An 11,346-nucleotide genomic window follows, 5' to 3' on the forward strand; every position below is an offset into this window, starting at 1 on the left:
AAAATTATTCACTTGTTTAGTGTTAAACTTTTCAAACTTGACCATAAAATTCCACCATTCAGAGCATAGTTTCAGATTTCTCTGCTATGGTGTGAACAGGCACTCAGACATTGAGCTGACGAAGACCAAGAGGCAGTGTTAGAGGAGGTTGCCGAAGATTTCTCACCCCGGCCTCTCATGCACATGATGGTATGCAGTGGCGGAACTACCGCCATAGCGACCCACGCGGGCGCTATGGGGCCCGCAGCCGAGTGGGGCCCGGTGAGCAGGGCAAGGCAATGACCGAGGTTTTTTTTTTTTTTTTTTTTCTCGCCGCCGAGTGTCAGTGTCATCTAAATGCCATTCAGACCTGGGAAGTGCCATCGGCGCTATAGGGGGGGGGGGACGCCCAAAATAAAAATAAATACCGATTCCCTTCATAAAGAAGATTCCTACGGCCGCCTCCCGCAAGCCCCGGCGGCGCTATGCAAATTAAACCAACCACAAGCAAAATCAGCTAATGTCAGCAGACCCTGTGTCAGCATGGAGGAGCCAAGTGTGACAGGCACCCCCGATGCTTGATGAAAAATGTGACCGGCCACTTGGCCAGAACAGCTTGCTCCGCCTACCCTCCTCTGCGCGCCTTTATCCTTTTCATCTTCCCCCAGCGGGTCGGTGAGTGACGTGGGGTGAAGTTTCTGGAGCCGGTCGGAGGACAGCCGCCCGCCGCCTGGTCTGCCGATGGGATCAGAGAGAAAGTGCAGCCCCCTGTAACCTGAATAGGAGGAGCGGTGGGGTGGCATATAGAAGAATAATTCTCTCCATCGTCCTCCCATGGTCTCTGAATGCCTGCTTCTGCTCCTCTCCCTCTCACAGGCATTCAGGTACTGCGGGAAGAAGATGGAGAGAATGATTCTTCTATATGCAGCCACCCCACCGCTCCTCCTAATCTGCTTATCTCTGCTGCCCCCACATTGCTCTCTAGCCCCCCCCCAGTGCTCTCCACTGCCCCCCCCCTGTGCTATCCAGCCCCCCCCCCTGTGCTCTCCACCTCCCCCCATGCTCTAGGCTGCCCCCCAGTGCCCTCCACCTCTCCCCTTGTGCTTTTTACCTCCCCTGTGCTCTCCACCTCCCTACATGCTCTACGGTCTCCCCCTGTGCCCTTTGCCTCTCCCCCTGTGCCCTCCGCCTCTCTCCCCTGCAGTGGCGGCTGGTGCTCAAAATTTTTGGGGGGGCGCAAACGAAAAAGAAAAACAATTGCAGCCTCACTGTACCTATCAATTGTCACCACTGTGCCATGCCATCAAATGCAGTCACTGTGCCATCAAAACGCAACCACTGTGCCATCAAAACGCAGCCACTGTGCCATGCCATCAAAACGCATCCACCGTGCCATCAAAACGCAGCCACTGTGCCATCAAAACGCAGCCACTGTGCCATGCCATCAAAACGCAGCCACTGTGCCATGCCATCAAAACGCAGCCACTGTGCCATGCCATCAAAACGCAGCCACTGTGCCATGCCATCAAAACGCAACCACTGTGCCATGCCATCAAAACGCAACCACTGTGCCATGCCATCAAAATGCAGCCACCGTGCCATCAAAACGTAGCCACTGTGCCATGTCATCAAAACGCAGCCACCGTACCATCAAAACGCAGCCACTGTGCCATGCCATCAAAACGCAGCCACCGTGCCATGTCATCAAAACGCAGCCACTGTGCCATGCCATCAAAACGCAACCACTGTGCCATGCCATCAAAACGCAACCACTGTGCCATGCCATCAAAACGCAGCCACCGTGCCATCAAAACGCAGCCACTGTGCCATGCCATCGAAACACAGCCACTGTGCCATACCATCAAACGCAGCTACTGTGCCATCAATTGTCACCACTATGCCATCAAACACAGCCACTGTGCCCCCAATTGTCGCCACTGTGCCCCCAATTGTCACCACTGTGCCCCCACTTGTAGTCACTGTGCCCCCAATTGTTGCCACTGTGCCCCCACTTGTAGCCACTGTGCCCCCACTTGTAGCCACCGTGCCCAGTACCCCCCCCCCTGGCACTTACCTTTTATGGCTTCTACGTCCCTTGGTGTCCCTCGTCCCGCCCTCGATGACGCTTCAGCCAATCAGGTTACCTGATTGGCTGAGACGCCTGTCAGTCTTATCCTCGGACATACGGCCGGTACTTCCCGAGGATGAGCTTCAGGAAGCCGACTACAGCCTCAGGGCTGTACTCGGACAGCCTATCAGGGCTGCTGGCCCTGATAGGCACTTCCACACAGCCAGTCAGCTGCCGCTATTAAGCTGACCGGCGCTCAACATCCAGCCAGCTGAATAGTGGGCGGCAGCGGCGAAAATATACAGATTCATACAGTGTATGAATCTGTATATTTTACTGGCTGTGAGCGAGCCAGAGGGGGCGGCGCTTCTGCGTCCCTATGGACGCACCGCCACTGCTCCCCTGTGCGCTGGGGACACCTGAGATGTAAGGAGGCACTCCGCTGGCTGGGGACAGGGACACCTGAGATGTAAGGAAGCACTCCGCTGGCTGCTGACTGGGGACACCTGAGATGTAAGGAAGCACTCCGCTGGCTGCTGACTGGGGACACCTGAGATGTAAGGAAGCACTCCGCTGACTGGGGACACCTGAGATGTAAGGAAGCACTCCGCTGGCTGGGGACAGTGACACCTGAGATGTAAGGAAACACTCCGCTGGCTGCTGACTGGGGACTCCTGAGATGTAAAGAAGCACTCCGCTGGCTGGGGACAGTGACATCAGGGCTCCCACTGATTCTGCATTATGGTGAGTTGAATAATTTCATTCTATATTACCATGTGATAATAGAAATAATGCACTTCAATCATCCTGACACCATAACAACCATGGTGCCGGGATGTTGGTGCCAACACTAGAATTTTGGAGTATCTTTATCTGCTGATTGTTAAACACACCCCGGACTCTGTAGGTAGCACACCCCGGACTCTGTAGGTAGCACACCCCAGACTCTGTAGGTAGCACACCCCAGACTCTGTAGGTAGCACACCCCGGACTCTGTAGGTAGCACACCCCGGACTCTGTAGGTAGCACACCCCGGACTCTGTAGGTAGCACACCCCGGACTCTGTAGGTAGCACACCCCGGACTCTGTAGGTAGCACACCCCGGACTCTGTAGGTAGCACACCCCGGACTCTGTAGGTAGCACACCCCGGACTCTGTGCGTAGCACACCCCGGACTCTGCACGTAGCACACCTTTAACCAGTGGCGGAATTATCAGTATCGCAGCAGTCGTCATTTCGACTGGGCCCTGTAGTTCAGCCAAGTCTGGGGGGGCCTTCACCCGCTCGTGTGAGGTGGCCGACCGCTGCCTGCCAGTGTGAGGGGTCCACCTGACTGTCATGTCACTGTGGAGGGGGGGGGCGCCTTCATGATTTCTTGCACCGGGGCCCTGAAGTCTCTAGTTACGCCACTGCCCCGAGTGTTTGCCGCATCCGAGTACATTGTTAGCCCCGAGCGTCTGGGAGTCAGGACCATCTGATGCCGAAGGTTGCCGAGTGCGGCCGAGTGCCGTCAGCGCCGAGTGTTACCGAGTGCCGTACTCGGCGCTGGCGGCACTCGGCCACTTTCGGCATCAGGTGGTCCTGACTCCCAGACGCTCTGGGCTTAAAATGTGCTCGGATGCTGCCCCGCCTTCTGGAGTCTGCAGCGCCAATGGCGGGACGCGGGACGTCCATCATAGGCGCTGCAGGCTCCACGGCGGGAATTACAATTCGGCTGCCGCGCGGCTTTCCTCGGCTCCTCTGACTGCCAGTGCCTGCCCTGCTGTGACCGCACACCAACTTAAGGCTGAGGCTGCTAAGGTAGGTGACTCAGTGTGCTGTGGAGAGCCCTTACTGATCTTCAGTTGACCTAAATGAACATAAAAGCTGCAATACTGTTCACAATAAGAAATTGTTGTTCACAGAATTACAGGTTTGTGATTAGATTGCGAACATTGCCAGTTTGATGTATCTGTAATGTGTCCTGTGGGGGGAGAAAAACCCTGTATTCGAGTGAGAATTTTTATTTTTGTCCTTGTAGAAAAAATGGCCAAAAAAATAAAAAAACAGCAGTAATAGCAATAGTGGCAATGGTAAACGTCATACATTCATCTCTCTACAAACGTATTGAAGATTTCAAATACTGTGTCATTCCCACTATGTGAATCATATATACGGTATTTGTCAGGATTTACTGAAGTATGCTAGCCTAGTCATTTTAACCACTTCAGCCCCAGAAGAATCCCCCCCCCCTTCCTGACCAGAGCACGTTTTGCGATTCGGCACTGCGTCGCTTTAACTGACAATTGTGCAGTCGTGGGACGTTGCACCCAAACAATTTTTTTATTTTTTTATTTATTATATGGTTATTTAAATTTTTGTTTTGCTGTTCAAAATTTATATAAGCTGTTGCTTGGGTACTGTGCCACATGAGTGTAGTAATGTGTTGTTCAATGGCATTAGTTCATTTTTTTTTTGGAGGGGGGGGGCCCCATACAACATTTTGCTATGGGGCCCTGTGATTTCTAGTTACGCCCCTGATGGTATGGCTTCACACAATATGCTTGCCAATGTAGATATGCTCACTTCTGCTGTGCGCAAAAGCCTCTATTGTGGCACTCACTTCTCCTGCGTCTCGCCATTCCCTCTGGGGTACTAAGAGACTTGCTAAGTCAAAAAGACATTTCCCATTTATAAGCAAATAGAATGGGCAATTTATGATAATTGGGTTAACCCTGAAAAGATTTTCACGCAACACGCACTATGCCAGAATGTAAACTGCTCCCTGTTTTCCAGAATCAAACCTTGGCCGAGCACTTGCAGACACTGCTGTCTGCCTTATACTTTTTTTTTGGGGGGGGGGGGTACAAAGTAGAAGTCCTTGAGAAGGTCGTTTTGGAACCTTCTAATGTGTAAAAAGTACTTTTTCTCCTGTGATGTGTTTGACAAGTTTGTCAAATGCTTCACTAAATAGATATCCTCCTTCAAATGGCATATTAATGAGGTGACATTTGCAAGCAGCTTTGGCTGATCAGGCTTTTCAGATTCTGCACATGTAGATAGAAATGAGAATCTGGAGAGCAGACATGACACAGATCTCCAAATTCTTATATCAATCCACATGTGCAGAATCTGAAAATCCTGGTCAGCCGAAGGATGCCATTTGAAGGAGCACATCCATTTTGGTGACGCATTTGACAAACTTGTCACACATGTCACAGGAGAAAAAGTACTTCTTCCACAATGGAAGGTTACAAATTCACCTTCCCCCAATGGCTTCTACTTATCTCCTCAAAAAAGAGTGCCATATCATTCTTCTCAGACTTCATCTTTAAAGCCAAAACTCAGTCCTTTCTTTCAGTGCAAGACAGAACCTCCCGAGTCCATGCAAAACCCTCTTCACAATGAAGGGACACCTTCAGTCCTAAGAGCAGGGGATGGCCTGTTACAGTTTGCTTTTCCCTGGGTCTCCGCTGTCCCAGATCTGTGGGTTCACTCAGCAGTTTCAGAGGGGTGCAAAATAGAGTTTAAAGCTCTACTACTTCATTGTGTTTGTTTTTTGTTTTTTTCGAGAGAACCAACCAAAATCTTCTCGAGGGCAATCGGATTTACAGACTGGCTTAGACCATCTCTTGTGCCAGGGATTGGCTGTTGTTGTTCCTCTGTAGGACAGGTTCAAAGGATTCTATTCAAACCTGATCAGTGCCAAAACCCAGCCTTAATGAGTTTGATTATCTCATCGACGGAACACAGTCCAGCCCTATTTGCTGTTCACATCTCAGGAATGGACAGTTGGAAGGTGGATTACCTCAGCCATCACTAACTGTACCAAGGGGAATGGGTTGTTCATTCTGACATCTTCAGCTTCCTGGGTCAGAAACTCGGAACTCCAGATCTGGCTTCCAGGTACAAGTTACCCATTTGACAGGGCCAAGAATCCTCTTGCACTGGCATTGGATGTGCTGAGTCCCTGGACCCCATTCCTATTCATATATGTCTTTCCTCCAGTGTGAAATCTGCCTTGAGTGCTCCACAAAATGGAGCAAGAGAAGATATCGGTACTTCTTATTGCACCAAACTGATACTCAAACTTCTAGGATAGGAACTTTCAAACATCCCAGACCTTCTGTTTCAGGATCCCCTGTTCCATCCTGCTTCTAATGCCGCGTACACACCATCACTTTATGTGATGAAAAAAAATGACGTTTTTAAAAACGTCACTTTAATTGACCGTGTGTGGGGGAAAACGTTGTTTTATGTCTTGTAAAAAACGACCAAAAAAAATTGAAGCATGCTTCAATTTTATGTGTCGTTTTTCAAAAGTGCACTTTTTACTTCACAGAAATTGACCGTGTGTAGCAAAAAACGTCGTTTTCTAAGACGTTTTTTCATCCACGCATGCCCAGAAGCTACTTATGAAGCAAGCTTCAATGGAAAAACGTGGTGGAACGTAACCTCACTTTGCAAGATCATTGTGAGAAAACGATGGTGTGTAGGCAACTTCGTCTTTGAAAATTGAAGTTTCAAAAACGTCATTTTTTACTTCACAGAAAGTGTCGTTTTTTTTTCATCACATAAAGTGATGGTGTGTACGCGGCATTAGTCACTAACTTTAATGGCATAGCTGTTGAAACCCAGGTCTCGAGGGACAGGGATTCTGTCATTCCCATATTGCTCAAAGCCAGAGAAGCCACTTCCAAAAAAAGACACTTTGGTTCTTTCTGCCCTGCAGAAACCACCCTTTGAACCCAGGTATCAGAGCGGGCTAGGCCCATCACATCGTATAAATGAAATCGCTATTTGATACCTATCATATTTGGATTCATTTAAAGGGAAATTCCATGCTGGATAATAATATATCAGTTACCAGAATGCAGCCTTTACATATTTGAATATATTAATATATGTTTAAAACTGTACTGTAGGGAGTGGCCACTGCATGGTCAAAAACCTGTGACATCCCATCGGCCATTCCTCAGACCTCCTAATTGGTTAGATAATTGTTGTCATCACCCACATGGACAACAAAAGATGGGATGCAATCGGTCTTAAGCTCTCCTTCACCATCAAAGCAATAAACACCTGTCCAGACATGACACTGTACCATCTTGCTTGTTGATTGGACTTTGCTGAACCAGGACGTGATAAGTATTTTTAATTCTTCATCCCTTTTGTTTTCCGTTGCATTGTTTTTCCTTTTGGTAATACTTGTTTTTCTGTAAATATTTTGCTTGCGACCTTCCTTTTTTTTTTTTTTTTTTGTCTTAATGCACCAACACAGAATCCCTGTCTCTTTGAAGAGGGCTATTGCATGGTAAATCTCTGGATATGCCTGTGTGTGTTACAGACATTTATTTACAAGTCATAATTGCTAATCTTGTGAATAATTTGATAATTTTCAATAAAAATATCTGGTGGCAGAGTAAAGGGTTGATTGCATAGTTGACACTTAGATTGTGGTCCCCCGAGTTGGAAAATCTTTGTGCAGGGTGAGGCTGCGAGTGTAAGGTGACAGCTGGTGTAAGGTTGACCAGCCATCTGTCACAAGTTGGTGAAGGTGGCAGTGGTCTGACACCGCTTCTGTTGCATGTGTTTCCTGGGCATTCAGACATCAAGACTGTTACCCAGCTTTGCAAGGCCAGTGCCTAGTCTTTAGTTCACATTTTCTCCAAGTTCTACCAAGCGGGCATCCAAGCTTCTGCAGATGCAGCTTTCAGCTGCAAGGTTCTTGCAGCAGCACTCTGAGTTGGTCCATTTACCCTTGTTATTGTCGGGGCTGTTAGCACAGTTCTGTTTTTGCTCTATTGTTGCTCTCCACTGCTTGCTAAAAAAAGGGAGGTCTTCTGAAATGGGGGTAGAGTTTTAAATGTTCGCCCAGTGGGCATGTTCTTCAAAGCTTTTCCAGTGTCCAGTCACAAGAATGTACCTGTCTATCAATATATAGCCTGTGTCCTGTACTGTTCTCCAAGATATGGAATTTTTAAGTCAAAATTCCTCCTTTTGCTCGAATTGGCAAGAATGTGTGGGATTGATGCATATTGTATTGTGATGACCCTCATTTTGACCTTTTTTGTTTTTTGTTTTTTTATTTACTTTCTGTAGTTGTACTAATGTCAGAGCTTGGACTGGAAGATGATGATGTTGAATCACCTTGGGATTCTGAGGTAGGTTTCATTCTGACTTGCAGTGATACTCTGGTTTAAAAAAGATAAAAACATTCTATTTAGGTATGCTTTCTTAACTCAGTATTTTCTATTGCTCTTAGCCTCCTCCATATTATGTGTTTTTTTTTTTTTTTGCTGCTATGACCTGACTTCCTGTTAGAGCAGGGCTCGACAAAATACGGGCCCTTAGGCCTGCAGAAGGCCGCAAAGCCGCGGCCTCAAATACTGGCCGCGCGACGGGGGAGGTGGTTGCGCACTGAGAGACAGGATCCTGTGTCTCCGTGCGTGCCCGCCGGTAATTGAGGCCCCAAACAAAATATATATATATATATATATATATATATATATATATATATATATATATATATATATATATATATATATATATATATATATATATATATATACAGTGATGAAAATAAGTATTTGAACACCCTGCTATTTTGCAAGTTCTCCCACTTGGAAATCATGGAGGGGTCTGAAATTGTTATCGTAGGTGCATGTCCACTGTGAGAGACATAATCAAAAAAAAAAAATCAAGAAATCACAATGTATGATTTTTTTTAACTATTTATTTGTATGATACAGCTGCAAATAAGTATTTGAACACCTGAGAAAATCAATGTTAATATTTGGTACAGTAGCCTTTGTTTGCAATTACAGAGGTCAAACGTTTCTTGTAGTTTTTCACCAGGTTTGCACACACTGGAGGAGGGATTTTGGCCCACTCCTCCACACAGATCTTCTCTAGATCAGTCAGGTTTCTGGGCTGTCGCTGAGAAACACGGAGTTTGAGCTCCCTCCAAAGATTCTCTATTGGGTTTAGGTCTGGAGACTGGCTAGGCCACGCCAGAACCTTGATATGCTTCTTACAGAGCCACTCCTTGGTTATTCTGGCTGTGTGCTTCGGGTCATTGTCATGTTGGAAGACCCAGCCTCGACCCATCTTCAAAGCTCTAACTGAGGGAAGGAGGTTGTTGCCCAAAATCTCGCAATACATGGCCCCGGTCATCCTCTCCTTAATACAGTGCAGTCGCCCTGTCCCATGTGCAGAAAAACACCCCCAAAGCATGATGCTACCACCCCCATGCTTCACAGTAGGGATGGTGTTCTTGGGATGGTACTCATCATTCTTCTTCCTCCAAACACGGTTAGTGGAATTATGACCAAAAAGTTCTATTTTGGTCTCATCTGACCACATGACTTTCTCCCATGACTCCTCTGGATCATCCAAATGGTCATTGGCAAACTTAAGACGGGCCTTGACATGTGTTGATTTCAAACCATGACGTCTTAGTGTATTACCAACAGTAACCTTGGAAACGGTGGTCCCAGCTCTTTTCAGGTCATTGACCAGCTCCTCCCGTGTAGTCCTGGGCTGATTCCTCACCTTTCTTAGGATCATTGAGACCCCACGAGGTGAGATTTTGCATGGAGCCCCAGTCCGAGGGAGATTGACAGTCATGTTTAGCTTCTTCCATTTTCTAATGATTGCTCCAACAGTGGACCTTTTTTCACCAAGCTGCTTGGCAATTTCCCCGTAGCCCTTTCCAGCCTTGTGGAGGTGTACAATTTTGTCTCTAGTGTCTTTGGACAGCTCTTTGGTCTTGGCCATGTTAGTAGTTGGATTCTTACTGATTGTATGGGGTGGACAGGTGTCTTTATGCAGCTAATGACCTCAAACAGGTGCATCTAATTTAGGATAATAAATGGAGTGGAGGTGGACATTTTAAAGGCAGACTAACAGGTCTTTGAGGGTCAGAATTCTAGCTGATAGACAGGTGTTCAAATACTTATTTGCAGCTGTATCATACAAATAAATAGTTAAAAAATCATAAATTGTGATTTCTGGATTTTTTTTTTTTTTTGATTATGTCTCTCACAGTGGACATGCACCTACGATGACAATTTCAGACCCCTCCATGATTTCCAAGTGGGAGAACTTGCAAAATAGCAGGGTGTTCAAATACTTATTTTCCTCACTGTGTGTATATATATATATATATATATATATATATATATATATATATATATATATATATATATATATTTTATTCTAACACCCTAGAGAATAAAATGGCAGTCGTTGCAATACTTTCTGTCACACTGTATTTGCGCAGCGGCCTTACAAGAGCACTTTTTGGGGGGAAAATGCACTTTTTTTAATAATAAAAAAAAAAGACAACAGTAAAGTTGGCCCAATTTTTATTTTTTTATATTGTGAAAGATAATGCTACGCCAAGTAAATTCATACCCAACATGTCACGCTCCAAAATTGCGTCCGCTCGTGGAATGGCGACAAACTTTTACCCTTAAAAATCTCCATCGGCGATGTTTAAAAAATTCTACAGGTTGCATGTTTTGAGTTACAGCAGAGGTCTAGGGCTAGAATTATTGGTCTCGCTCTACCAATCGCGGCGATACCTCACTTGTGTGGTTTGAATACCGTTTACATATGCGGGTGCTACTCACGTATGCGTTCGCTTCTGCGCGCGAGCGGGCACGTTTTCTGGCTCCTACCTTTTTTAGCTGGCTCCTAGATTCCAAGCAAATTTGTCAAATCCTGTGTTAGAGGGTGGCTTCATTTGGTCGCACTGTTAATGGGAATGTAGCCATCCTCTTACTCCCTTTCGTGGTTGACTAGAGACTATGGACACTGGATTATGAGAATTGTAGTGCACATAACCGCAACTAACATGCACTGCTCATTCCAAACAAATGGAAGTGTAAAGGGAGGGGGGGGTGAGAGCTTTAAAGGGGTGGTTCCCCTAAAAATAAACTTTTGACATTGCATTTGCTACATTAATTACAATTAGATTCGGCTGGTTTTATTTAAAAAATACCTCCGTACGTAGCGTTTGCTATATTCGTTCCCACCGCCACTTCCGGGTACGATGCTGGCGGTGGGCGTTCCTAATTGATGGACAGGCATCCGACCGACGCATCCATCGCGTCACGAGATGCCGAAAGAAGCCGAGCGTCGGTGCGGCTCTATACGGCGCATGCGCACCAATGTTTGGCTTCTTTCGGCATCTCGTGACGCGATGGATGCGTCGGTCAGATGCCTGTCCATCAATTAGGAACGCCCACCGCCAGCATCGTACCCGGAAGTGGCGGTGGGAACGAATATAGCAAACGCTACGTACGGAGGTATTT

General features: G+C 46.8%; 1 protein-coding gene across 3 annotated transcripts in view; it reads left to right on the top strand.

Moving 5' to 3' along the window:
* LOC120931860 (ankyrin repeat domain-containing protein 26-like) overlaps positions 1 to 11,346 on the top strand; it is a 138,271-nt gene that overhangs the window by 46,011 nt on the left and 80,914 nt on the right. For all 3 annotated transcript variants that reach the window (XM_040343752.1, XM_040343753.1, XM_040343751.1), the window contains one exon: positions 8,129 to 8,190. In XM_040343752.1, the coding sequence (XP_040199686.1) occupies positions 8,129 to 8,190 (62 nt within the window). The remainder of the gene's footprint in view (positions 1 to 8,128; positions 8,191 to 11,346) is intronic.

This window comes from Rana temporaria, chromosome 3 (assembly GCF_905171775.1).
Source record: "Rana temporaria chromosome 3, aRanTem1.1, whole genome shotgun sequence".
NCBI lineage: Eukaryota > Metazoa > Chordata > Amphibia > Anura > Ranidae > Rana > Rana temporaria.